The sequence below is a fragment of the Phalacrocorax aristotelis genome, chromosome 18, assembly GCF_949628215.1.
Source record: "Phalacrocorax aristotelis chromosome 18, bGulAri2.1, whole genome shotgun sequence".
Taxonomy (NCBI): domain Eukaryota; kingdom Metazoa; phylum Chordata; class Aves; order Suliformes; family Phalacrocoracidae; genus Phalacrocorax; species Phalacrocorax aristotelis.
In genome coordinates this window covers 1,228,940-1,254,564 of record NC_134293.1, presented here as the reverse complement: position 1 = coordinate 1,254,564, position 25,625 = coordinate 1,228,940, and the positions used below count along the sequence as shown (strand labels likewise).

Here is a 25,625-nt window from a genome sequence, read left to right as displayed (position 1 = left end):
GAGCCCCGGTGCGGGCGGCGGGCCCGTCGTGTGTGCAACACTGAGGGGTGGCCCAGCCCCGGGGGAACCGGCGTCCTGGTCCCTCCCCACGGGGGGTCGGGGAGCCCCTCCTCCGGGCTGGGCGTGCAGCGCCGAGCACCGCCACCGGAGCCGGGAGGTTCGCGGAGGGGACCGGGACGGGGCGGGATGCGGGAACAGCTGGGACACGGGGACAGCGGTACCCCGGGTGTGGGGGCGTGGGCATGGCCGGGACAGGGGGACAGCTCTATCCTGTGGTGTGGAGACAGCCACGCTTGGGGACATAGGGACGGCTGGGACGTGGGGACAGCCCCCCCCGGGCGGCACGCTCGGGATGCGGGGGCGGCTGGGACGAGGGGACAGGCATGCACGGGATGGGGAGGTGTGGGACATGGGGACAGCAGGGACACGGGGACAGCTTCACCCCAGGGTGTGGGGACAGCCACACGCAGGGATCTTGGGGTGGCTGGGACATGGAGACAGCAGGGACATGGGGACAGCGGGACATGGGGACAGCGGGACATAGGGACAGCTGCACCCCAAGGTGTGGGTTCAGCCACACGTGGGGATCTCGGGGTTGGCTGGGACATGGGGACAGCCGTGCCTGGGGACACAGGGACGGCCATAATCAGGGATGCTGTGCGTGGGGACGTGGGGACAGCTGGGACACGGGGACATCGCCGCTCCCTGCTGCCTCTGTCCCCAGGCCTCGCGGTGGCCCTCGGCTCGTCCCCGCTCTCCCCGGCCACCCAGCCCTCCCCGGCGGCCCCGCGGGACCATGAACGTGCTGGCTCCGGTCCGCAGGGACAGGGTCATCGCCGACCTGCCCCCAGTGAGTTGGGGGGACGCTGGCCCTGGGGGTGGCCTCGCCGAGCCCCGTGGCCACACCGGGGTCCCCCTTTGTCGCCCCCCCGCAGTGTTTTCGGAAGGAGGCCGCCCTGCACGCCCGCGCTGCCTTCCACCCCACGGTGGCCAGCGCCTGCCAGGAGCAGCGGACGGGCACCGTGGGGTGAGTCCGGGGAGATTCGGGGACCCCACCCCAGGGTTGGGGGGGTGTGGGGGGGTGATGGGGGGGCCCACGGCCCCACCAGCCCCGGGTGGGGGGTTCCCGGTGCAAACGCCGCGTGGCTGCCGACGCTGCCCATGTGCCGAGCCCTGCGTCACGACGCAGGAATGCGGCACGGGGGGGACACGGGGGTCCGGGTTGGGATGTGGCTGGCGGCGGAGCGGGAGAGCCGGGCTGAAGGGTGCTGCCAGACACGGGGGCACTGCGGGGTGATGGCCCCCCACCCACCCCATGAACCACCCGCCTGTGGGGCTGGCCAGGGGGAGGCAGGCGGGGAGCCCCCCACCCTGCTGAGTGGCCGTGTGTCCCCCTGCCCCGCAGGTTCAAGATCTCCAAGATCATCGTGGTGGGGGACCTCTCGGTGGGGAAGACCTGCCTGATCAACCGGTAACGGGACCCCCCCCGAGAGGCTTGGGGGGGGGGGGCAGGGGAAGAGGCGCCCCCCATAAAGGGCAGCAGCACCTTGGACTGACCCTGACTCCAGTCAGACGCTGGTGCTGGCCCCCCTCGGGCAGGGGGCACTGAGCCACTGGGGTGGGGCATGGGGGGACTGCTGACACCCATCTCCTCGGGCCCCCCCCAGCTTTTGCAAGGACACCTTCGACAAGAACTACAAGGCGACCATTGGGGTGGATTTCGAGATGGAGCGGTTCGAGGTGCTGGGGGTGCCCTTCAGCCTGCAGCTGTGAGTAGGTGCCAGCCCCCTCCCCACACACCCCTGCGGCCCCCCCTCACCTCCTGCACCCCCCCAGGTGGGACACGGCCGGCCAGGAGCGCTTCAAGTGCATCGCCTCCACCTACTACCGGGGAGCACAAGGTGAGGTCCCCACCATGTCCCACCCCACTGGCGGTCCTTGTCCCCATCTCACCCCTCCTTCCCGCCCCCCCAGCCATCGTCATCGTCTTCGATGTCAACGATGTGGCATCCCTGGACCACACACGGTAGGTGACATGTGGCCAAGGGGTTCCGGTGGGACTGGGGACGAGTGTGGGGGGCGGTGGGGCTGGATGGGGAAGAGGGAGCTGGGCAAGGGGCACGGGGCTGCTGGCAATGCTGCAGCACGCGAGCAAGAGGGTAGCGCTCGGCCGTGAGCCGCCGGCCGGTGACAGTGGCCCCAACAGGCAGTGGCTGGCTGATGCCCTGAAGGAGAATGACCCATCCAACGTCATCCTCTTCTTGGTGGGCTCCAAGAAGGACCTGAGCGTGAGTGTGTCCCCCTTCCTGTGGGCTCCCTGCACCCTGGCTCGGGGGGGGTGTCATCCCTGCCACCCACCCACGCGCCCCGGCTCGGTTGGCAGACGCCGGCACAGTACAGCCTGATGGAGAAGGATGCTCTGAAAGTGGCCCAGGAGATGCAGGCGGAGTACTGGGCCGTCTCCTCACTCACTGGTGGGTCCCTGGCTGGGGTGATGCGCGCGCCAGGGTCCGACCGGGTGAGGGGACACTCAGGGGGTCTCGTCCTGTGGGGCAGGGGAGAACGTGCGGGATTTCTTCTTCCGTGTGGCGGCACTAACCTTCGAGAACAGCGTGCTGGCCGAGCTGGAGCGCAGCAGTGCCCGCAAGATCGGAGACACCGTGCGTGAGTACCCCCACCTTCTGACCCCCCCTTTCCCCCACCCACCCACCCCATCTCCCACCCTTCTCTCCTGTCCTTCCAGGGATCAGCAGCAACGAGAATGACCTGTACCTGTCGGCACCCCGCAAGAAACCCAAGTGTTGCCAGTGAGGGGGCAGCCCCTGGCCCCCCCTGCGCTCACACCTCTGGACCAAAGAGGGGCGGCCCCGGCCGGCCCCGAGGAGCTGCCCCCAGCCCCCCCAGCCCCCCGTCTGCCTGGGCACCCATGGCCAGGGCAGGCAGGAGCACCCGTGCGGCTCCCTTAGCTATGCAAACCCAGGTACCACTTGCAGGGGGAGATGCTCCCAGGCTCCCATTTGTCTTAATAAAACCTTTTTTATGCTTTTTAAGAAAGGCGTGCAGCTGGGGGCAGGGGCTGGCTGTGGCTCCCCCTGCCCCTGGGCGCAGCCCCCCAGGCTCGCTGGCAGGAGGGAGGATGGAGCTAGGGGAGGATGTCTATCGCCGCGGAGGGGTGAGCATCTTGGGTACGGTGACAGCCCAACTGGGTAGTGGATGCTCCAGGCATCCCTGCCCCGAAGAGCTGCCAGCCCACACCCCCACGGGGGAATGAGGGGGCATACGTGGGGTGCCAGCGCCCCGTCAGTCCCAGCCGAACCGGTGGTGGTCAAAGCGGGGCTGCTGGCTGGGAGGGACGCAGTGGGCACACTTGTAGCGCTCCCGGATCCACCGCCCACCCTCGCTGTCCTCGATGCAGACAGCGGCGACGCCTGTGGGACAAGGGGGTGGGGGGGCTCAGCACCGACTACTGCAGGTTACAGGGACGATGCTCCCGCTGCACCCACGGGTGCACACTGGGGTGCCCCAGTACCCCTCTCCTACCTGCCACAACCCCACCCAGCCGCTCCACCAGCTGGATGGCCGCTCGCATGGTGCCCCCGGTTTCGACCCACTGGTCCACAAGGAGGATGCGCAGACCTGGGAGGGGACAGAGGCCGCGGCTGAGTGCCCAGTGCCTGTGCTGGGAGCCCCCCCCACCATGATGGGAGCGCCCCGCCAGCTCACCTGGCGAGATGGCGTCGGTGCGGACCTCCATCACCTTCTCTCGGCCCGAGTAGTCGGTGTAGGGCTGTGCCAGTGTCTCCACGCAGAGGTGCCCGGCTTTGCGGATGGCCAGGAAGCCTTTCCGCAGCACGGCAGCAATGGCAGCACCTGGGGGTGGGCACGGCACCATCAGGCCCCGTGGGAAAGAGGGATGGTGACCCTGGGCTCACCCGCATCCTCGCTCTCACCCAAGATGAAGCCCATGGCATCGATACCAGCCACCATGTCAATGGGGTCCTCCTGGAAGGGCTGCAGCAGGTCGGCCACACAGTCCTGCAAGCCCTGGGGAGAGCGCGGAGGTGCTGGGTGCCTGCAGCCCACCAACGGGCACCTGCAGCCGTGTGCCAGTGCCCGTGGGCACGGCTGGGTGCCCTGACAGCCCCGCGGAGCTGCAGCCCACCCGGACACCCCCACGGGTGCCCTCCAGCCCAGGTGCTCTGTACTTGCGGGTGGCAGTAGAGCCGGGAGGGGTCCAGCCAGGCATAGTTGGGACCCTTGACATTGGGGGCCATCAGTGCCAGGTACCAGCCCTTCTCCTGGGTGGCAGGGACGTGGCACAGGTCCATGCGCGGGGACAGCAGGCACTGCGAGCACTGAGCATGCAATGGGGTTGAGACCCTCCTCCCACAGACCCCGCAGGGCTCCCCGTGGCTCGGCACCCCCCCATCCTCCCCATCCACACCCACATGTTGGCACACCGAGGTCCTGGCACGCTGGGGTCTGCTCCGTACCTGGGTGCTGGTGGCGAGGCTGAGCCGAGCGGGACTGTCACGGGGAGCGTCACAGACAGCGACAGCTGAGAGGGTCAGTCCCCGCAGCCCTGGGCCCCCGCCAGCACCCTCGGCCAGCTGGGCTGTGGGCCTGTGCCAGGCGGGCGCCCTGCCCGTGGGCCGGTGATGTGCCCCCACTGGGCTTTGCTGCCCCAGCCAGGCAGTTGCGTGGTGGGGAGCACCAGGGCTGGGGCGTTTGCACCCCGTGCAGGTGTCCTCAGCACCCAGCTGCCTGCGCCAGCGGTGCCAGGGCACGGTGTGGGTGCTGCAGTGCCTGCGGCACCCGGTGGGTGCGAGGGTCAGCACGCTGGGGTGATGCTCAGGGTGCAGCCCCACAGCCTGCGGGGTCTGAGGCTGTGCTTGTCTCCGCTGGGGCGTCCGGACGCCATCCTGCCCTGGCGAGCGCTGGTTCCCTTGGCTGCCCAGCACACCAGGTCCGTGCCTGGACTGTCAATGGGCGCCGTGGCAGGGGAGCCAGCCGTTGGGTTTGCTGCCAGCTGTGGGCTGCTAGCCCTGGCTGGGCACGGGGCACCAGGGCTGCCCCTGCAAAAGGCACCGTGGAACAACCATGGGATGGGATGTGGGGACATGGGGAGCATCTGTGGGATAGGATGTGGCATTGTGGGGAGTAGCCGTGGGATGAGACACGGGGCTGCGGGGAACATCCATGGGCGGGGCTGTGGGGAGCATCTGTGGGACAGGACACAGGAGGCTGCAAGGAGCATCTGTGGAACGGGAGGTGGGGGGCCGTGGGGAGCATCTGTGGGATGGGTCACAGGGGGCATCCACGGGATGAGCCGTGGGGCCACAGGGAGCACCTGTGGGATAGGACACGGGGCTGCAGGGAACATCCATGGGACAGGACATGGTGGGCTGCAGGGAGCATCTGTGGAAGGGGAGGTGGGGGGGCCGCGGGGAGCATCCATGGGATGGGATGCGGGGCGCTGCAGGGAGCATCCTTCTTCTGTCGGGGGCCGTGCAGGGGCCGGGGGCCGTGCGGGGGCCGGTGCGTCACGGGGCGGGCGCGTTGGGGCCGGCTCGTTACCGGCCCCGGCCCATCACCCCACCGGCTGCCACAGCAACGGGGCCCGGCCCCACGGGAGGGGTAACCCCTTCCCGCGGGCTGCGGGCCCGGGACGCGCCGCGGTGCCCGGGAGCGGCTCCAGCCGCCGGCCCCGCGGGACCCGCCGCACGCTGCCGCCCGTGGCGAGCCGCCCCGCGTGGGCGGGCTGCGCGGCGCTATAAGGCGGCCCCACGGCGGCGACCGGCGCGGTGCCATGTGCGCCCCGGGGCTGCTCTGCCGCCTCCGCCTCCTCCTCCTCCTCCTCCTCCTCCTCCTGCTGGCGGCAGCCGCCCCCGGCACCGGAGCTGCCCCACCGGGACGGCCCCGCGCCCGCCGTGGGCTCACGTACCCTGGGACGCTGTGGTGCGGCGCGGGCAGCAACGCGGATGCCTACGAGCAGCTGGGTAAGGGCAGCGGGTCCGCTGCTACCTGTCCCCGCTATGCCACGCCATCCCATCCCACATCATCCCATCCCCATCCCACATCATCCCATCCCATCCTATCCCCATCCCATCCCCTCCCCATCCCATTCCATTCTATCCCATCCCATCCCCTCCCCATCACACCCCACATCACCCCATCCCCTCCCCAGCCCAGTGCTGCTCTACCCCAGACCAATCCCAGTCCCCAGCCCAGTGCTGGTCCACTCCAGTCCTCAACCCCGTGCTATTTCAATCCCTGTCTGTCCCAGTTCAGTCCCCATCCTGGTGCTGCTCCAGTCCTGATCTACCCTCTGTCCCCAGCCTGGTCTATCCTGCTCCCATTCTGATCCCCATCCCAGTGCTGGTCCAACCTGGTCCACTACCAGTTCCTATTCTGATCCCAGCCTGATCCCAGCCTGATCCCCACTGTGGTGCTGGTGCAGGCCCAGTCCCCATCCCAATGCCAATCCAGTCCTGTCCCACTCCCTACCCATCCCAGTATGATTCCAGTCCTGCCTCAGTCTATTCTAATTCTGATCCCAGCCTAGCCCAGCTCAGCCCCAGTCCAGCTCTGATCCCAACCCCACCTAGCCCCAGCCCATGCATGCGGGCCCTGCCTGAGCCCTGTGCCGTCCCTGCAGGGGAGCACCGGGACACAGACCGGTGCTGCCGGGACCATGACCACTGCCAGCACGTCATCCACCCCTTCACCGCCCGCTACGGGTACCGCAACCTGCGCTGGCACACCATCAGCCACTGCGACTGCGACCGCAGGTGAGCGGCCCCGCGCCCAGCCATGCCCCGCAGCACCCCTCCATCCCGGCGGGTGCCAGCCCCTCCGGCAGCCCCCCACGGCCCACCTCACCCCACCTGTGCCCTGCGGCAGGTTGAAGGAGTGCCTGCGGCAGGTGAACGACACGGCCTCGCGCGTGGTGGGCCAAGCCTTCTTCAACGTCATCCAGGTGCCCTGCTTTGAGTTTGCCTACAAGGAGGAGTGCGTGGAGCCCTACCTCTATGTCTGGTGAGTGCCCCCCGCTGTGGGGACCGTCCCCCAGCTCGGCCTCGCCGGGGCTCACCTCACCCCACGCCTCCTCGCTCTCCACAGGTGCAAGGCGTACAACACAGTGGCTGTTGCAGTGCCCAGGGAGCCGGTGCTGTATGAGTTTGGTGGGGAGCTCATTGACCGGGCAGCGAGGCCCAGGGGGGTCCCTCTGAGCCCCCCGTGGAGCAGCGTGGGCGGAGGAGCCGCCCCAGTGGAGCATCATGTGCCCACCCACCCACTGTCCCCCCACAAGGCAGCCAAGAAGGAGAGGAAGGGGAAGAAGACAGACAAGAAAAAGAACGGGAAAGGTCCAAAAAAGAAAGACCCTTCTGAGAAGAGGGAGCCGAGCCGTCCTGCAGCCGCTGCCCCCATCGGGCAGGGCCCACGGGCCGTGCTGCCAGACGTGGGGGAAGCAGCTAACACCGTCCCAAGGGATGCTCCAGCATGGGAGGGCTTGGGCAGGGAGCCATCTGCAGCCCCCCCACCCCTGGTCCTCACTGCCAGCGGGAAGAGGAGGAGGAAGGAGAGAAATGGAAAGAAGAGGCTGAAAAGCAAAGTGGAGGCAGAGCCCGCACAAGAGCTGCGGCTCTGACTCCCCCCTCACCCCACGCGGGTCTTGGCTGTGTAATAAAGTTGGTCGCTCGAGCAGATGGTGCAGCCTCAGCCCCGTCTCCATGGGGAGAAAGTATCGCACCCAGGGCTGCATCCCAGAGAGATCCCGGGGCTGCGCCCGCTGGCGGGGCTGCAGGAGGGAGGGGAAGCGCCTGGAGCCGGGTGGGCACCGAGGGGGTTCGGGCTGTTCCTCTGCTCCCACCAGCTCACAGCCCCTTTCTGGGCCCCAGGGACGGTGGGGGACGCAGCTCCCGTCCCGCGCCGGCACAGGGCAGAGCCCTGATTTTCGCTCCTCTGCCACCAAGGGTTGAGCTCCAGCGCCCCAGGGGTGCGTTTCTCTGGAGGACCGGTTAATGAATTGCACCATCCCGGCTCCCTCCCCTGCTTAACCCGCTGCCTTTTCCCAGGCTGGGGAAGCACTGGTGCCTTCTCCAGCCCCCAGCAATGGCAGCTGCTGCTCTGGGAGGAGCTGGGGCCTTGTCCCTCCCTGGAGGCTCCTCAAACACCGTCCAAGAGCTCTTTGGAGGGGGACAATAGCAGCTTTTCCAGCCCCAGGACAAAAGCAGATGCTGATCGCAGCCTGGCTTGTTCCCCTTGCTGACAACTGGGCTGCTGCCAGCGAGGGGGGCGAGGGCAGCGCCGAGATGGGGCATCGCCACCGCCTCCTGCAAAGCGCGTCCCCGTGAGGAGCGTGGCTCAGCCCGGCATCCCCTCTCCTACCCCGTGAGACCGGTGGAAAGATCTTCCCACACCAGCATCAGCTTCTAGAATGGGAAAAGCTGGAGCAAGAGGAGCTGAGCACTGTCTCCTGATTTGCCACGACAGGGCTTTGAGGGGATCAGCCAGCACCGAGGCCCTGAGAGCAGAACTGCCCCGTGCAAGCCCCGCTCTTCCCAGAGGAGCGTGTGGTGCAATCCCCAATCCCTGAACTAAGCGGAGCATGAGAGCCCAGGGAGGGAAACAGCGTGGTTGTAGCGAGGCATCGCACCCTCTGGAGCGCTTCTCATGGGTGCGAAGTCCCTGCAGCAACCCCAGGGTCAGCGCAGGAGGCACAGACGTGGGGCATGCGGGCCGCTTCCCAAAAGTAGAATTTTTATTGACAGTAAAGGGGAAAATCTAAAAACAAAGACAGCCAAAAAGGAGCCGACATGCACAATTAGCCCTTCCCCATATGGGTCCGACGCATCCCTGGTAAGGAGCTGCTTCCAGTCAAATTCCCATCATACAGGGTTTCATAAAATAAAAATAGCGTAGAGTTAGTACACCTGCAACCCCGGGCAGCCGCGGAGCCCTCCGGCCCGCAGGGGAGGAACAGACCCCCAGTACTGCTGAGAGGGCCGGGACCTGCATTTCTCTGTGGAAACAGCTTTGCTTTGTCTCCCGGTTGCTGCCATTCTTCAGGAGAATTTACATGCCAAAAAGACCTTTGTTTCTCAAGATCTGCTGTTCTTGCTCATTTCCTAGTGAGAAGAGGCTAACCAGGAGCACTTGGAAGGAAACAAAGACTGCTTCCATAGAAAATCCCCTACTAAACGAAGCAGAAGAGAGGAAAGTGTGTGCAGCAGGAACTTTCCAGGTCAGGAACGGCTCTCGGCACCAGCCGTCACTCCGCGATGTTGCGGTGGGCTGCTCCTGACGTGACCGAAGCCGTCTGCCCCCCTCCCAGGCCCCCCAGTACCTCTCCCAGCCAGAGGCCTCCGGGAGGGGCCCTGGATCTCGCCGCAATGTCTCTATAAGACGCATTCAAAACAAAACATTATTCTTTATCAGCTCAGAAGAAAGCAGCTTCTCTGTGGAAGTTTGAACACACAGAGGGCAGCTCCACGCGACAAAGGAAGGCGAAGCACTGACTTTCACCACTGAACTCTGCTTCTAAGCAAAGCCCTGGCTAAGAGGAGAGGGCGGGGGGCAGCACAGGGTGCAGGCACAAAACCTCTCAACTAGCATTCAGTAGAAACACTATTTATTCACCCCTCTTGGTTACAGCTGGGCAGGGTTAAGCGGATGCGGAGGAGGATGTCATGCACTCCCGGCTGCTTCGTGCTCTCCACCGTAGGAGCGGTTGCTCTTGCAGCGTTTTAGCCCACGTCTGTCCCGCGCTCGGGAAAGCTACCGTTCTTGATTTGCAGTCTGATTAAAAAAAAACCCAACAAATCAAAACTAAATAAATATTGTTCCAAAAAAAGCCAGAGAGGAGAGCAAGCCTTTGGTATGACAGCTGCGTTTCTCTCCGGCAAGACGCCGAGCCCCAGAGCTGCTGTGCAAGACCCCTACGACCGCAGCTGGGGGTTGGCACAGGCTCCGCAGAGCCCGTTACACGCGAAAACACAGAGCAAACAACAGAAGCTTTTTGAGAACTCCGGTTTGTTTGTCACAGCCTCCGTAACTTTGCTTTGTGCTCTCAGGACAAGGAGAGGTGACGGTCAGGGTTTGGGAGATTCCAAATAAAACAGGCTCTCCAGGCCGATGGTCTGCACTTTCAGCTACGTTTGCTTCCTAGTCTTTGTGGTGAAAGCGGACCGCTTTCTGTGCATCTACAAGGACAGGCTCATTTGACCTCATAATTACTTTGCCGAGCTTCCAAAGCAGTGAACCAGGGCCTGGAACGCAGAGGCTGCTGCAGCGTCCCTTCCTATGATATATTTTTATATATATATAGTATATATATTTAGACCAGCCCTGCCAAGTCTATTCATTCGCTCAGGTGCACGTCACCAAGAGTCAATTCCCACCATCTCACGACGTATAAAACAGGAGTTATGTGGCTAAGGGAAGGGAATTTTTTTTTCAACTGTTCACTCCCCCTTCCCCTTCCTAGAGAAGGGAGCGGAGGCTGCGGGTCAGGTCCAGCACGGCCTATCGATCCATCTCATCCAGCAGTGGCGTGGCGTCCCCGGCGATGGACATGGGCGTGCTCTCGATCATGGGGCTGGGAGACGGGCGAGGGGTCAACCTCTGCTTCTGTTTCCTCCGTTCAGCCTCCTTCTCCTGGAGCCACTGCTCGGCCATCTTCCCCCAGTCGATCGCAGCGTGACTGTTGGTCCTGCAACGACACGGGCGGAAGGTGAGACATGCTAGCGGGAGAGCTTCCCTGCCCTCCCTCCCCAAGGGTGCCACGCAGGAAGGCGCAAGGTAACCCCGCCACGCTGGTTCCACAAAAATCAACAGAAGCAATCGAGACAGGACACAGGCACACGGACCCGGCGCCGGAGCCACTCACTTTGGCTGCTGCCTCTGTCTGGAGCTGGATGACGGCTGCGACTGTGTCTGGGACTGGGTGGACTGGGGTGTGGTGTTGGCCTGGAGCTGGTACTGGGGCGTCGTAATCGGCTGGCTGGGGGTAGTGTAGGAGTAACTGGGGGTCATCAGAGGGGTGGCCACCGGTTGCTGTGCTGGAGTCGTGAAGACCTGCAGAGAGCAGATGCTGTTAGCGGACAGAGGGCGAACCCCGCTAGGCTGCGGGGCAGGGTCTGGCACGCTCTGCCTTGCCCTGCTCGCCCGGGAAGCTGGTGCACGGCCCCGCTGCGCACTCCCAGCCCTGCTGGAGCCCCTCACCTGGGCAAGGAGAGGTTTGCAGTGACCATTGCCCAGGGAATGGAGGGCGGCAGGGCAGAAGGAGCAACACCCTGCTGAGCAGAGGACGCTCATTCCCCCGAGATCACCTACCCAACCTGGGCCACCAGGATCACCGCCAGCCTGCCTTCCTTGTTCACCCCACACAGGGTACAAGGGGAGATGCTTAAGCAAAGGCAAGGGCTGCAAGAGATGGGCACAAAAATCACTTGGGGCGAGCTAGCAGAAAAGATGTCCTGCAGTGGACATGAAGAACAGATGAATTCTTCCCCTGTGGGCTGCAGAGAAGGCGCGGCAGCTCCTGAGACGGCTCCCTCCCACATCCCAGGCTGGCTGGCTCACTGTTAGTCCAATGGAGCGCTTAGTTCTCTTTGCCTCCTGGTGTTCACCTCCCTTTTCCTTCAGATTGCCTCGATGATTAATACATTGTGTTATCCACAGTCCCTGCCTATCCCCAGCTCAGCTTTTACTGTGCCAAACTCGGAAAGCCTCCCAAGGTGGTCTAGAAGAGGATCATTCCTCCCTGCAAGCCTTGTCTTGCAGCACCTCTTCGTTAGGTCTAACAGCTGGGTGTGTTTTCTGTACCCAGGCACCTCAGTCCTGCAGCTGGATTTAGCCTCGGTGTCAGCTGGGGAGCTGGCACCACGGGCTGGGAAGAGGCAGGCACCAGCACACATGAGGAAAGGCTTCAGCGTGAGCTGAAACCATCCAATTCCATCTTATTCCCTGCAAAGCCTCTGGGTGTTTGGCCAGGCTGAGGTGTTCGCCTGCCGGTGCAGCTCGGAGATTAGCACGTTGAGCTGAAAAGCCCTGCAAACTCAGCGCATAGTTTCACAGCTTATCTCTTCCATTGGCAGCTCACGTTGCCAACTCAGGGGCACAATCGGAAGGTTGTGCGCCCTCACCGCTGGATCCCGCCTCTCCACCCTGCCACATTCCTTGGGGGCCAGACCAATTTGCTACTTGCTTCAAGTCTCCCCAGAGCAGGGCTGTATTACACGCCTCATTTCCTCAGCCACAGGAGGCACAAGAAACCCGTTCCAAGAATCCAGCCACGCTCCTCGTGCACCCGTGGCGCTGCACAAACTAGGACTGGATGATCCGAGGCAATGAGTAACCCCTTGTGCTCCCAGGGGGGCCCCCACTGGGTGGTTTCCGGCAGCAAGGAGAAGCCACGCAGCACCTCCTCTCAGAAAAACTAAGAGACACCTACGTGGTACGCGCTGCTGCCGCCTCCGCTGCCTCCGTAGCCGTACTGACTGGATGCCCACTGCGCCGGGGTGGCATTTGGGTTCTGTCCCTGGCCCGTCACGGCAGCGATGGCACTGAACATCTGGGAGGTCATGTTCTGTGGGAGAGCGTTCACTGCACGGGTCAGGTCTGCAAGAAAGACCCATCACGTTAGACAAAGCGAAGCCTGGAGTTGGAGCTCACATCCCAGTTCCAACCAGGAAAGGCCTGCACTGACCTGCCAGGTTAATGTTAGCTGGAGTAGCATTAATGGAGGCTGGAGTCCTGGTCCGACTGCTACTGCTGGGGGTAATACCTGCATAAAATATAAACCAAGAGAGGTAGGTTAGCTCTCACGGAAGCACTGCTACTGGTCTGAAGCTCAGGATTTGAAAAAATGCAGCCAACATTTGTACTTGCAAGATGCTATTTTACCAGGGAACGGTATGTGAGGGAAGGCTAAGGGAAAGGGACAAGCCTGGCTTTTGCTGCAAGATCAACTCTCAGGAGAGATCCCAACAGGTCTGTGGAAGCCAAACACTTAAACATTGCTTTGAAACTTCCCACACTAGGAAATCCTAGGACACATTTCAGGAGCAAAGAACATGAAATTGTCCTTTACTAACTGCCCCTACTGTGTGACACCCGGGAAATGAACGGCTGAGGCACTCAGGTTTTGGGATGCTCACCTGGAACAGGGTCCTGATAATGATCCTTAAACCATCTGAAGAGTCCGTTCACGGTAGGGAAGACCTGGCCCCGGTAGCGGAATCCTTCTGGCGTCACCGTCACATACTCTATCCTGTGAGGAGCAGTGAATGCAGGAGAGATAATTAACAGATAGACCTACCCAAGATACTTTCATTCTGTTTTCAAACAATTGCTTGAAAATACTATGCCTTTTCCACGCAAAAATCCATCCGTCACTGCCTACACCCCAGTGACACCCCCTGCACAGGACAGTACTGCTTGTGGCAGCCAGCTGGGGGTCTCCTGGGTGAGATTTACTGCTAGACACGGGTCCTCTACTGTCAGGGGGCCAAACCCTGGCTAAGGGGAGGTCTGACTTCTGGGGATACTGACAGAGCTGGATGGGGAAACTGGCAGCTAGAAGTTGAGGTGTGGTACTGAGTATGCAGTTGCAGCTGCTGGGTTTGCCTCTCACTTACCTTGGTTTGCCTCGAGGCTGATATCCCAAGAGGAATTTGCCAGGTAGATCTTTACAGGCACTGATAAAGTAGGGAATAAATGTTGGCTTCTCTTTCTTGGTCTTTATCAGCAGCTCTTCCAGCTTCTAATTAGAGAGAGAGGGGAAGAGAAATTCTCAAGGAGGGCCCACATTATTAACTGCACACAGAGCCTACAGATACGTCCCTCCATGCTGTGGTGAGCCCTTTTCCCCCCAGCCCTGATGCCAGCAATCCAACAAGCACCACTGATTGCACTGTCTCTGTGCAGGGTTGGTGCACAAATGCCACTATGTCTCAGAAGGCCAGTTACTCTCCTTTCAGTGGTAACTGCTGACAGGGCAACCCCTCGCTGCCCTGGCACAGCGCTGCAGCACACCATACTCCCATTGCTGTCCTAACTCCACTGCTCCAAGACAGAATCCTCCTGACACCTACAGCTGGAAAGCCCCAAGCAACAAGAGGAAGGTCAGAGAGCTCACGCCAGACACAAAGAGTTTAAGACCTGTCCTGAGACAAAGAAATTTATATAATGCTCCTGTATCTCCTACAGAAGCTACCGCATCCCAGGAACAGGCTTACCTTCTTGTCTCCACCATTGCAGTCCTGATAGTATTTGTGATTCAACAGGTCTCTGGCAAAAGAGGCCATTGGCTGGACATAGCGAGCAACAATTTCATCCAGGTCTTCAAACTCCTTTGAACAAAACACATTTAAAGATGTATTTAGGGTGCATGATGAGGAACTCTTATTCTAGCATATAGCTCTCAGTCACACATTCTGCACAGCAAGGGTGGATGCTTTGAGACAAAAAAAAAAAGAGCCAAGTATTGTCTAAGAATCTGGAGAACTGCAATGGAAGTTACTCTCCAACAGTCTGAAAGCAGCTGCAAGGACAGAAAGGCTGTGCCAACCTGTCCCTGCCAAATAGGTACTTCTCCTTCCGCACTAACTCCCTCCCTCCGCAGGGCCCTTACCTCTGTGTTAATCCAAAGCGTGGAGCCCAGGCTGAAGGCATTCTCCTTGCCCTCTTCTCGGACATCCACGTGCTGGTAAATGCCATCATTCACCTTCCAGGTGACGGTCAGGTGGTTCTCCCCTTTGCTACTTGGCCGAATAATCACATCCCCTTGGTCCATAGTCTCCATCATCTTCTCTGCTTGCTTGAAGCTAATGTTGTGGAATGATGGGTGAGCAATTACTCTCTTGATGTACGCTGGGGGACAAAGCAGAGTGTTTAGGCTTCCAAGAGGAACTGCGTTATTGCAGCTATAGTTCTTATTGTGCTTGTTCTTCTGAAGCACCCCGAGAAGGCTGGCATGACGAGGGAGAGAAAAATTAGAGACTCACTTGTCCGCTGCTGCTTTCTTTTCAGGTCTTCTTCCTGTTTGTGATCTGCTGCTTCAGAGTCAAAGTCATAGTAAGTGTCTTTAGGCAGTTTCCACTCGTTGTTCTTATCCATCAGGTCTGAGGTCCTGCAGGTCAGGTCTGCACTGAACTTCTCAATGTCAATCTTCATAATCCTGCAGTGAACGGTCATTCCCACCTACGGTGAGGGGCAGGCAAAGCTGATCAGTGGGTCTGGCTGACAGGCCAGCCTCCCTACGCTACAGAGCAATCAGTGCGGGCTCACGCTGCCAGTAAGGAGGTACAAATTACCTCATGTACTTCAGACTGATACAACCTTTACAAGTGAACCTTCCTTATGAACGGAAAATCAACTGATCCCCAAGATGACTAGAACCAAAAGAGATTAAATGAGAAATGGGCAGTTCTGCAGCATGACTACTACTTATGCTCCATACCGCCCACCAAACCATGTGTCTGGAGGCTGAGGACAATTAAGTTTGCTATTTTACATATCTTTAACAATGGAAGCAGCAAAACTGGACTTCAAGATGTGTATGAAAGCAGTTAGGTCTGTTCAGAAACAGAGTGGAAGACACCTAAAGGACTGCTCTAATGAACTGGGAAACAGAAAATACCACCCCCACAAAAACCGCAATGTCTTAGTCCAGTTAACTGTGCTGAAGTTAATGACTCGTTAAAGAAATGCTGAGAGACCTCTGAGCTTACAGAATTATCCATCACCTGCATGGACTGTCAGAAGGACCCCAAAAGACAGCAAAGATGTTAAACCTCTATTTTATCATGCAATAAAAATACCTGAATCTGTTTCTTTCAGAACCCAATCCCCATCCTGAACAAGACCAGTAACTCAGGTGACCTCCACAAATGAATTGAGACAGAAGAAAAAGCTATGGGAGAGGGAAAGTGACCCTTGCATATCTAACGGCACTGCTGTGAACTCTTTAGAAAGCTAGAAACAAAGGGCAGCTCTGCATTAGAATGCCTTCTGGTCTCCTAAGCCCAGAGTTTAGCCAGACTATAATAAATCCTCCCGCAGTGCAACATGTTAACTGATTAACATGGTTCCCACCAGCTGCCAAGAGAGATTTGCACTGTGGGAGAAGGACACTAACCAGAACCTGAACTTGCTGCTGATTTCAAGTCCTTAAATGAAAATAAGGTTTGAAAAGTCATTTAGGGAACGGTGTTATTAACCAAACTCTGGATCTTTGGTATTGGCTCCAGGCTGTTCCAGCTCTTGCTGGATATGTGAAAATCCACTGCTTTTATACCTTCACCCTCTCTTCCGGCCGCTTGACCACCTTATCACTAAGAAATTTTGTTGGGATGAAGCCGGCGACACCGTTATCCAGACGCGTCTTCACTCCGATGGCCTGACCTGGGCAGGAACCGCTGTCAAAGTGATTCCAAACCTTGAGAAAGGCAAAAGTAAAAGTCATTCAGCATGGAAACAAAACAGCCCTGGCAGTTCACACTCAACCAAGTCTTAAAGCTGTGTCAGCAAACTGGTGCAGCCAGCAGTCTTCCACATGTCTGTGTGGAAGGGCAGGGGACAGAGGACTTCAATGAATGCTACCCAGTAACGCGATCTTCCTACTTCAGTTCTGCTCAGCTTAGGGGGGCTTTGCAACCAGGAAGGTCAAAACATTTTTAGACCCTGAACACAAGCCTGCAGCTAGGGCTGGTTTGTAATGAATGCTATAGGGTTCTAAAGTCACGGATTACCAAGGCTGGAATTCAGCAGTGTTCAGAAGAGACCTACAGTACAGCTGCATTAAGCAGCAGGGAGTCCAGGTAAGTTCTTAAAATTGAGAAGGCGGCAGAACAACCTTCTGTTCTCAGTGTCACGGGCAGTTTCTCTGCATAAAGCACAATCCTAGACCACAAACAAGCCTGCTCTATGTATTTGCAAAGAACTGGTTGGCTTACCCCCAGGTCCATTTCACTCCTAGCCCCGTTCACTAAAATCCATAATGCAGCCATAAAGGACCTGTCAAATCTATACTGAAGCAATTAGACAAAAGTGGAACAGATTACATTTGCAGCCAAAGGCCACAATGCAGGTTGGGATCCTGGGGGAATGTAGACACAATCTTGGCTTTTATATCTTGTCTTCCGAGAACCCCACAAATCGCTCAAGCCTGCCAATAGCAGACTCCTGACAAAGGCAGGCCCGTTAGGAGAAGCAGCCCCACCTCGCTGAGCTCTGGGAAGTTATCCTGCTGACAGAAAGGACACTGCCAAAGGCCAGTTTCATCGTTCCGTATTGCCTGGTCGTAGCTTTCTCCTTGTGGCCGCCTGTGGGCTATCCCAGTCACGTTGCAGATGATCATTTTACCTGTGGTGTGATGGAGAGGAGAAGGAAGGAATGAAAAACTGAAAGCCAACAGCAGGGCTGGGCAGCTCCCTTGATCTAAGGTAGTTGTGCGTGAAGGTGTTAGAAGACTGCCCAGGTACCTGAAAAGCTGCTTCACCTACACGCAACCATAGCACTGTCCCAACATAACCCTCATCAAGATCCCTCTGCCCCACCTTTACACATCCTAAGTCAACTTAGGATGACAGAAACCAGGGATATAAACAGGGATGTACCTATATAAAAAGTCTCTGGAGTTTCTTTGGTCAGCATGTTGAAGACCTCTTCTGTGTTTGGAGAACGGTATGGGGTTCTCAGGTCCTTGTACCTGCAGCTTAGTTCAGCTCGAATGTCGTATAAAGTGATATGCTTGTCACCGTAGCCCTGGGTGGTATTCAAAGGTTATAAAGCCGTGAGCAGCAGGAAGGAGGTGAGAAGGGAATCCAGTATAAGTTATGAAAGAACTCAAGCAACTTATCAAACAGCAAATTTAAAAAAAGAGGAATGCACAAGGTACCATCAAACTGTGGAACTTGGCCACAGGATATTGAGGAGGTCAGAAGTACCAATACATCCAGAAAAAAGTTAGATCATTTAATGGACAACAGCTTAAATGGTCTAATAATTATCTCCTGCCTCCTTCCTCCCTCTGCCCCAAGCTTTCTGTAAGCATTTACTGCATGGTGTTGTCAGACACTGAATACTCAATCCTGGCTGTTCGTACATTTAACAATGGCAACAACTAAATGCTCAGCTCCTAAAAAGGATAAGGGTCACCATCTATAAAACATAAGAAAGCGAGAGGGAGAGCTGAGCTTCCCCCCCGTTTCTCAGCGCCAGGAAGCCCCAGCACACCTGTCTTTCCAGTTCTTCAGCAAAAGCATCGAGATCCAGGTCTTTCAGACGCTCGGGGTTTTCCAAGATCTCCTCTAGAGCTCCTGCGGGATTGGCATCCTCCGCCGACTCATCGTATTCTAAGGCATCCACTGCCATTTTTCTTGCCCATTCATAGGTTTCAGGATGGACCCTAGACCCATCTAGGACTTCGATGTAGGAATCAGTACTGAAATAAAACCAAAGCAATGTTCAGTAAGGACTCTGCAGGGTTCCAGAGTGACCTCCTTTAGCTCAGTAATAAATCACGCTGTCGAGCACCACTGTCGGCTGTGTGGCTGCTTTGCCACTGCCGCCCTCAGTGGAACAAACTACTCTAAAAAGGACACAATGAATTTTTCATTGCTAAATCACAGAGGCCAAGGCAAGATGTGACAAATTCCAGTCTGCAGCTCCTGCACTACAAGAAACAGCCTGGCATTTTGGATGCTTCCGGGATTTGATCACTCTGCGTGCCGCAGCTGCTCTGTGAGCACGCAGCTCTTCACAGCTTTGCTCCACATACAAATTAATTGTTGCCAACTGGCAGCGCAGCCATCTGCATCCAGCGGTTTGGAGGAACCTACACTTTGCCCCCGGCATGTCTGGGATTTGTATCCTGCAACAACCAGGCACCTAGCGGGGTTGGATCACTCAGCGTAAGGATTTAGCCAGGCGTCCTTTCTCAGACTGCTTTTCAAAGGCAAGAAGGATACCGTGCCAGCCCTGGAGAAAGCACATTTCCAACAAGAGACCCTTCTGTGCCAAGCAGTCAGCTAGAGGTTTAGAAACTAGGTTACCACTGTCCTCCAAACACACATCTCTCGTGTAGTTACCAGTAACCTAACGCTATACAAACATCCCAGTGTCGCGACTAGCTTAAGAGGAAGCTAAGTTGCTGAGTTATGCCAAGCCTGAACCTTCAGAAAGATACAATACTGAGGGTAGGACTAGGCAGAAACAAAGCAAAAATGCATGAGGGTTACTGATGGACATGCATGATAACTATATTAGGGAACAACTGTTTTTAGTTTAGTTCCTCTTGACCACAAAGGGTCTTTCAAAGCCATGTCAAGCTATATATAATTAATGTTGTGCAGCTCACATTGCTGTGCAAATTTAGCTGCCCTTAAGAATCAGATTAATAACCAGCAATTTGGCCAGCGATCAGAGGGGCCACACAGAAACTCCTGGGAATGTGGACTCCACAGAACAAGGTTGCTTCAGCCTGTTGCTTGTGCTAACACCGAACGCAACCCAGCACCCACCTATCACCCAGCGACGCTGTGTCAATTTTGATGAAGCCAGCACAGTTGATAAACACCTTGGGTCCCATGTGACACATCGTAACCAGCTGGGTCCTGTTCTCCAGACGCGTGTTGTTTTGCTTTAAGATCTGGAGAAAGAGGTAACGGTCTAAACCCTGCTATTCAAACACAAGGGTTCCCCAGGACGCTCACACTGGACACTGCGGCGTTCAAAGCATCTGACGTAATCAAGCCCATCACGACTCAGAAATTGTTGCCCCCTGCCTGTGTCTCAACATTGTATGAGAGGAGATGACTCCACACGGAACAGCTCCAACTCTCGGGAAAAGCACTGGCTTTTTGCCTTGTATTTTCTACAGTACGGAGGCATCTTGATACTGTAACAGTACACCTGCTCCTGCGGGTTCAGGAGCTAGCTTGGATTGACAGATCTGCTGAGCTGCTTGGGTCTACCAAGGACGTAAGCCCATGCGCAGCTTCAGGGTTAGGCACAGTGAGATAACACATACTAAAAACACACATCAACGGAGCTGTCAGCTGCATCTGGCACAGGGGACCCTGACTCAGCTCGTAACAGCACTGCCATCGGGCCAACTCGCACCTTACGGGTGACGCATTGCTGTTGCAGGCAGGGACAGAAGCCTCCTTACCTTCAGCAGGTGAGTGCCTTTGCGTGGTCCTAGGCCACACACATACTGGAGCAAAGCCTGGCTGTGAGGGTGAGCAATCGCCCGGTTGACATCCACTCCCACCTCGTTCACGCGGTTTATGAATTCGCAGTAGAGGGCGTTCAGCAGCTCCTCCTTCACCACATGCTCCTGACAGAAAGGAGAGGTGTTAGCCTCGCAAGGAGATGCGCACAACGCTTTGCCATAAGTAAGCTGAGCCAAACGCAACGGACTGGCTCTCAGGAGCTGTGCTGCACCTCAGAGTTACCCCTGAGAACAGCCTAAAGGCAGGAGGCAGATGAGCTAAAGGAGGCAGAAATAAAGGTGCTGTGTAGCCTGAATATGGCACAGAACAGGCAAAACTTACACCAGTTCAACTTGGAATACTTTTCTTTGACAGCAAACTGTCCCAAGCCTCCCAGACCACTTTCTCCTGCAAAGAAGTATCCCACGAGGCAAAGTTACCTGCAGAGGGTGGAGTTTTAGGCAGAGAATATCCTCATCGGAGCTGCAGACCTGGGCAAACTCTATGAGGGGGTCCTGAATGCGGCGAGCAAGGGAGACGGCTTGACGCAGCAGAGGTGGGTAATCCCGGAACTCATTCTGCAAGAGGCCAGAGAATCAGGGAAAGCCCTGACGGTGTTTTCGCACTTTGTAGCACAAGTAGCAAAGACACATCAGACAGGGAGTGGAACAAGGGAAGTGTCTGGTGCTCAGGGCAAAGACAGCTGAGGGCAAAGGCTCCCAGGAACTCTGCTGCAGCTAGGGATGAAACAACCCCATCTACTCAGCTGAGCAAGGTTCATTTCAGACTACATCAATACCTATGTCGTACATCTGCTGGTGCTGATCCCTTCAGGGAAGCCTAAATAAGACATTTTGCCTTGAGCCAAAGATCAGTACATCACTATCTAGGTGGATTACATGAGGCAGCGGATGACAGAAGGCAGGGCCAGAACAACAAATGGAGGATGAGACAGCACAAATGAGCGACTGGCTAAGGGATAGCTGGAATAACAGGAAGTTCACCTCAGACTTCTTGCTGTTCATGTAGAGGATGGCCAGTTCGTTGTCCACCAGCTCCACTCCGATAGAGGACAGCTGCTGCCCTTGATCCAGCTCATGAACAATTCTCTTTACATCCTCCATCAGCATCTGAGCATCCCTAGGGAGAGACAGCCAAGGGGGTTGAGGGGAGAGTACAAAGCCAGGTCCTGGAATCACTTAGAGGCATAACCCCGATGGGTTACCTCACACCATGGACAGAAGCAGTGAGATGCCGACAGGTACGAGGAAAGGACTGCAAAGAGACCGGGAAGTGGAAGGAACACAAAGACTGACCTGTTCTCGCCTGCAATTGTCACCACGTGAGGCTTCTTGTTCAGGAGGAATTTTTTCAAGGTTTCAATATCCTGGGCCTGGAAAGGGGAGTGAGACAGGTCAGAGCAGAAAAGCTAGAGGGTTTCTGTGCTGAGCTAGCTACCGGTCCTGGGTTCGTATTTCATAGGGTAAATCCTCCTCCACCGCCACCATGACGTGAACACGGCTAAATGCCTCCTCCACAGGCCTTGCAGCTGCTGACTACTGTAAGGACAAAGGGGAAGGCTCTGCAGAGGGAAGACTGATGGCCTCATGGTCTGGTATTACAGGAAACCAGTGCAAGAAGGAACAGAAGTCAAAAGCCTGCCCCAAGCTCCAGGATGTCCCACAGCCTCTTGCTATTATGTTATCAGGGAAAGGGGAGGAAGTTTCTGTAGCTGGGTCCACAGAAGCTCACAAAACCCCAACTCCGGCAGAACTCAGGAATGACCAGGCCATGCCATTCCCCATAAGAGCAGCAGAAGAGATGAACTGGAATCTAACTGGAAGCAACTGTTCTGCCAGAGTAATTACAGACTGAGAAAAAGGTAGCATTTTTGTATGCAAGCATGACAAGGCCTGAGCTGTATTCAGACTGACTATTCCCCTCCAGCCCACAGTGGATCACACGGCACCAAAAGCAACATGCAGACATTCATCTCGACAATAGCTGCGCCAAGCCTCACCTTCTTTTCCCTCTCTTCCTCACGCCAGGCATTCCTTCTCTTCGTGAAATGCGGCAATCGGAGGAAGTCTGTAACCTCACCCTCTCCATTGACAAGGGCGCAAAACACGGGATGGTCCCTGTGAAACAGAGATCACTCAGACATGGAGGACTGCTAAAGCTGAGCATGGATCCAGAGGCAATTCCTTTCCTCCTACCTGGCTGAGGAAAACGCAATGCCTAGCACGCGAATCCCCTTCCCTTGGTTTTCATCCATGAAATCATCGTCTTCCTCCACTTGCTGATCGGGACGGTATGAAGCTACTTTTAGCCAGTTGTACAGCTTCCGGCTGCAAGCCTGGTAGACAGAGAACAGGAGAGAGGAGTGAGGAAATCCACTGCAGGTGCTTTGGCACAGTCCTTCTCTGGAGGGAAGGCCACAGACTGCTCAAGGCGGCAAGACAGTCTATTCTGCCAGGATTGGGACCAGCTCTCCAGAACCACAGAGCCCACCCCTTCCCCTCCCGCTGAGGTATCTGCTCTTCTCTCCATCCCTGGGAAAGGACCAGACTCAGACCCCTGCCCGCCCCCTCCTCCTTCCCAAACGCCTGCACATGGCCTGTCAGTAGCTCTCCCCAGCATGCTGCAGGACCGTTAGCATTGGTAACCCCAGCTCTGGCTTAAACCCACCTGTCCCCCAGCTCACCTTGAGGACATACTCCTTGGCCTCCACCAACAGCTTGTTCTTCAACTCTTTCGCCATCTGCACGTAGAGGAACTGGTTGAGGGACCGCTCGATGGCCATCGTACGCTGCCGATTCCACTCCTGCACCTGGTGGCTGAACTCATCCCGATAATAGAACTGTTTGATTTCCTCAAAGTATGTCTGGTCGCTACCATAGCTGCAAGAAACGAGAGAGGGAGATACAGAAGGGCTCCAAACACCTGCACTGGCATCACCACTGGCAGACTCCTGCACAGGGGTGTCATAGCAGCACCTCAGATTCGAGAAGCTGCCTAGAAAATTTAGAGAAAAGCCAATCGTCCCATCAAACACTCCTTTAGCTGGGAAAGCTATGCTGCTAGACAGATCACAGCTGAACGCCATGCTGGCAGCACAGAAAGGCCTGATCAACGCAACACAGGGCAGCCCACAGCCACTCCAGCACACCCACGTTGCAGTGTGGCTCCTCAGATGCACTGGGAAGGAACCAAGGAGCCACACAGCAAGGGTGGCTGGCAAACAAGCATCATCTTTCACAAAAATCTTCAAGGCTTCAGAGTTATCCTTCAAATGAATAAGCCAGACGTCTGCTACAGTTTTCACTAAGATGAAGAAAAACACAAGGCTGCTTGGCTTTAAGGTGCAGGAAACCACCAGGCCACGGCTTCCAGCAGCAGTTTGGGTTACAGAGGAGCTGTACCAGCATGGCAGCACTGGACGAACGAGCTCTGTCAAGGCACAGGTGGCACAGCCAGCGAGGACTCACCCCTCCACTCCTTTCATGTCAATACTGATATCTATAGTCAGCAGTGCCTCCTCCTCCGCCAGGCTCATTTTCAGGAACTGGTCATCTCGCAGCTCCTTCACAGGCTTGTTTTTCAAGTATTTAAAGGAATAGGCGTAGTGGGCTTCATCAATATCCTGGGAGAGAGGAGAGACAGTCGGCATGCACGCAGGGCATTCACCAAGAAAGACCCTTCTGTATAACGTGGCAGACACTGGTTTTTATTCAATAGCCCCTCACCCCATGCCTGCCAGTCTGCATTTCCTTCCCCAGCAGGACACACTGGAATTTGTTCCCAGTCTCAGAAAAACAGAGACTGTTCCAATAAATTTGAAGGCAACATCTCAACAGCAAGAATCAGGTCTGGTGAAACACTGAGACTGAACACGCAGCACGCTGCTGAGCTGGCCTCTGCAACAGCCCAGCCCACATGCTGCTCGAAGATTTATTCAGAGTTGCCACTGTCATGGGAGAAGTTTTCAGATGCAAAAATGAGCGTTTGGATGTTATTTAGATCCTTCCCTGAATTGACCTACAGAGTCAGGGCTCCCTTCCTTACCTTCTTCCCTTTTTTTGTTGGTGAAATGTTGATTTTAGCTCTTTCTTGGAAAGTCTGTCTCAGGACCTGCCTGACCAAAGGCTCCCTGGCTATCTGCAAAGCCACCATGTACCGGGCTCCTTCCAGCACTGCTTCAGGGCTTGGGAATTGACTACAAGCAAAAAAAGCAACGTGAAGGCTTAGGACTTGAGAATGCCCCCGGATCCCCTCCCTGTGTCACATCCACAGAACCTCAGTGAAGACCCCGCGACACTGACCTACACACATAATCCTTGGCCAGCTCCAGGGGCTCTGCAGGGAACTGCTCTGTCTCGTGGCGCTGGTAACTGTCTCGGAGATTCTCTCCGAACTGCTCGGGTGTCAGACCAAACTTCTTAGCCAGGCCATCTGGGGAAAAAAAAAACAAACCACAGAAACGATGAGGATGAGGGTACTGTAGCTTATACTGAGCAAAACTACCAGTCTTCCTTCTACAGGTAAGTCACACCACCCAGAAGAGCATGTGGGCTAGGCCGCTTCAAGCTCAGCGTGACAGAGCACAGCCCTTACCCAGCCCAGCTGTTTGGCAGATGGTGTACATGTCCCGACGGGAGGCTTGCTTCAGCTCAGGCCCCTTCTGCTCATCATCTTCTGCATCCTCCCCTTCACCTATGGGAAGCATATGTTTAGCAAGGCCTCCTTACAGAGGCACCCAGACAGCTGCGGGGTTTCAGAAGCACAGTGAAGGGATCAAACACAACTTACGTTGTGCAGCAGAGTCCCTAAATTCCATAAACTCATCTCAAAGGTCTCAGTAGCCTTAAAATTATTCAGGGATTGAAAAACACCCTGCAAATATTATCTTCTCTTCAGTTTCGTTCTTTTGCAGTTTTAATAGCAGTATCTCTGGGTTGCACATTAAAACACACATCAAGGTGGCTGATCCTTGCTTTGGCCCCTGCCATGCGGGGTTGCATTCCGTCCACTGGAAAAGCAGCACCTTGTGTGGCAAACTTCAAGCATTTTAGAGATGCCTGGAAGACCTGGGACTAACCTGAGAGAGAAGCAAACAGCGGAGGTGTCCTGTGCAAACAAATGGGGTTTTCAACAAACTTTCTTACTACTCTTTTGAACCAGGATTTTCAAGCAGCCCACAATTAGGAGACTATCAAGTTTGGGGACAAACCTTCCTCCTCTTCACCATCCTCTCGGATACGCTTTTGCTTCTTTCGAGCAGCCTTGGCAGCATTCTGCATCTTGGGGATGTCTCGCCCATAGTACAGCAGGAAGTGATTATACACGTCCTTCAGCTCGTCCATGGACTGCACGTCCTTCAGCCTACAGCATGCAAAGCCAGCA

At 56.7% G+C, this 25,625-nt stretch overlaps 4 protein-coding genes across 9 annotated transcripts in view; 2 read left to right on the top strand and 2 right to left on the bottom strand.

Moving 5' to 3' along the window:
- Positions 1 to 49: 49 nt before the first annotated feature.
- Positions 50 to 3,054, top strand: RAB34 (RAB34, member RAS oncogene family). Of its 5 annotated transcripts, none has more exons than XM_075112946.1 (11): positions 50 to 157; positions 725 to 850; positions 936 to 1,027; positions 1,406 to 1,471; positions 1,668 to 1,769; positions 1,837 to 1,901; positions 1,975 to 2,026; positions 2,207 to 2,288; positions 2,384 to 2,474; positions 2,557 to 2,664; positions 2,744 to 3,054. In XM_075112946.1, exons 2-11 carry the CDS (start codon positions 797 to 799, stop codon positions 2,809 to 2,811), a joined length of 780 nt encoding a protein of 259 aa, XP_074969047.1. In that variant the 5' UTR covers positions 50 to 157; positions 725 to 796; the 3' UTR covers positions 2,812 to 3,054. The 5 variants fall into 5 exon arrangements, with proteins under 5 accessions (XP_074969047.1, XP_074969048.1, XP_074969050.1 ...); XM_075112947.1 differs by lacking the exon at positions 50 to 157 and adding an exon at positions 159 to 217; XM_075112949.1 differs by lacking the exon at positions 50 to 157 and adding an exon at positions 169 to 226.
- On the bottom strand, positions 2,990 to 4,538 carry LOC142066023 (adenine phosphoribosyltransferase-like). The gene is made up of 6 exons (XM_075112952.1): positions 4,494 to 4,538; positions 4,206 to 4,355; positions 3,951 to 4,044; positions 3,724 to 3,870; positions 3,541 to 3,636; positions 2,990 to 3,428 (listed from the first exon to the last, which is right to left on the bottom strand). The coding sequence occupies exons 2-6, from the start codon at positions 4,326 to 4,328 to the stop codon at positions 3,301 to 3,303; spliced, it is 588 nt and encodes a 195-aa protein (XP_074969053.1). The 5' UTR covers positions 4,329 to 4,355; positions 4,494 to 4,538; the 3' UTR covers positions 2,990 to 3,300.
- A 1,115-nt stretch (positions 4,539 to 5,653) lies between these two features.
- On the top strand, positions 5,654 to 7,709 carry PROCA1 (protein interacting with cyclin A1). Its single transcript, XM_075112953.1, has 4 exons — positions 5,654 to 5,999; positions 6,659 to 6,791; positions 6,904 to 7,038; positions 7,123 to 7,709. The coding sequence occupies exons 1-4, from the start codon at positions 5,810 to 5,812 to the stop codon at positions 7,649 to 7,651; spliced, it is 987 nt and encodes a 328-aa protein (XP_074969054.1). The 5' UTR covers positions 5,654 to 5,809; the 3' UTR covers positions 7,652 to 7,709.
- A 1,037-nt stretch (positions 7,710 to 8,746) lies between these two features.
- SUPT6H (SPT6 homolog, histone chaperone and transcription elongation factor) overlaps positions 8,747 to 25,625 on the bottom strand; it is a 29,981-nt gene continuing 13,102 nt past the window's right edge. For both annotated transcript variants that reach the window (XM_075113320.1, XM_075113321.1), the window contains exons 12-37: positions 25,453 to 25,604; positions 24,837 to 24,935; positions 24,545 to 24,674; positions 24,288 to 24,438; positions 23,711 to 23,865; positions 22,927 to 23,122; positions 22,439 to 22,578; positions 22,243 to 22,360; positions 21,539 to 21,615; positions 21,227 to 21,362; positions 20,663 to 20,800; positions 20,180 to 20,347; positions 19,530 to 19,657; positions 18,244 to 18,451; positions 17,625 to 17,772; positions 17,228 to 17,370; positions 16,304 to 16,444; positions 15,012 to 15,207; positions 14,639 to 14,877; positions 14,244 to 14,357; positions 13,644 to 13,768; positions 13,164 to 13,276; positions 12,713 to 12,790; positions 12,458 to 12,624; positions 10,892 to 11,079; positions 8,747 to 10,714 (exon numbers count right to left, since the gene is read on the bottom strand). In XM_075113320.1, coding sequence (XP_074969421.1) covers positions 10,528 to 10,714; positions 10,892 to 11,079; positions 12,458 to 12,624; positions 12,713 to 12,790; positions 13,164 to 13,276; positions 13,644 to 13,768; positions 14,244 to 14,357; positions 14,639 to 14,877; positions 15,012 to 15,207; positions 16,304 to 16,444; positions 17,228 to 17,370; positions 17,625 to 17,772; positions 18,244 to 18,451; positions 19,530 to 19,657; positions 20,180 to 20,347; positions 20,663 to 20,800; positions 21,227 to 21,362; positions 21,539 to 21,615; positions 22,243 to 22,360; positions 22,439 to 22,578; positions 22,927 to 23,122; positions 23,711 to 23,865; positions 24,288 to 24,438; positions 24,545 to 24,674; positions 24,837 to 24,935; positions 25,453 to 25,604 — 3,835 coding nt within the window. In that variant the 3' untranslated portion in view covers positions 8,747 to 10,527. The remainder of the gene's footprint in view (positions 10,715 to 10,891; positions 11,080 to 12,457; positions 12,625 to 12,712; positions 12,791 to 13,163; positions 13,277 to 13,643; positions 13,769 to 14,243; positions 14,358 to 14,638; positions 14,878 to 15,011; positions 15,208 to 16,303; positions 16,445 to 17,227; positions 17,371 to 17,624; positions 17,773 to 18,243; positions 18,452 to 19,529; positions 19,658 to 20,179; positions 20,348 to 20,662; positions 20,801 to 21,226; positions 21,363 to 21,538; positions 21,616 to 22,242; positions 22,361 to 22,438; positions 22,579 to 22,926; positions 23,123 to 23,710; positions 23,866 to 24,287; positions 24,439 to 24,544; positions 24,675 to 24,836; positions 24,936 to 25,452; positions 25,605 to 25,625) is intronic.

What these genes read in the sequence shown, in the direction of transcription:
- RAB34 (XM_075112946.1), top strand. Translation starts at nt 797, where the DNA reads ATGAACGTGCTGGCTCCGGTCCGCAGGGACAGGGTCATCGCCGACCTG. An exon ending in TCATCGCCGACCTGCCCCCA is followed by an intron (nt 851 to 935) that starts GTGAGTTGGGGG and finishes GCCCCCCCGCAG; the next exon opens with TGTTTTCGGAAGGAGGCCGC. An exon ending in GCTCCAAGAAGGACCTGAGC is followed by an intron (nt 2,289 to 2,383) that starts GTGAGTGTGTCC and finishes CTCGGTTGGCAG; the next exon opens with ACGCCGGCACAGTACAGCCT.
- LOC142066023 (XM_075112952.1), bottom strand. Translation starts at nt 4,328, where the DNA reads ATGGACCTGTGCCACGTCCCTGCCACCCAGGAGAAGGGCTGGTACCTG. An exon ending in CACCGACGCCATCTCGCCAG is followed by an intron (nt 3,637 to 3,723) that starts GTGAGCTGGCGG and finishes GTCCCCTCCCAG; the next exon opens with GTCTGCGCATCCTCCTTGTG. An exon ending in GCTGGGTGGGGTTGTGGCAG is followed by an intron (nt 3,429 to 3,540) that starts GTAGGAGAGGGG and finishes CTTGTCCCACAG; the next exon opens with GCGTCGCCGCTGTCTGCATC.
- PROCA1 (XM_075112953.1), top strand. Translation starts at nt 5,810, where the DNA reads ATGTGCGCCCCGGGGCTGCTCTGCCGCCTCCGCCTCCTCCTCCTCCTC. An exon ending in GGATGCCTACGAGCAGCTGG is followed by an intron (nt 6,000 to 6,658) that starts GTAAGGGCAGCG and finishes CCGTCCCTGCAG; the next exon opens with GGGAGCACCGGGACACAGAC. An exon ending in CACTGCGACTGCGACCGCAG is followed by an intron (nt 6,792 to 6,903) that starts GTGAGCGGCCCC and finishes GCCCTGCGGCAG; the next exon opens with GTTGAAGGAGTGCCTGCGGC.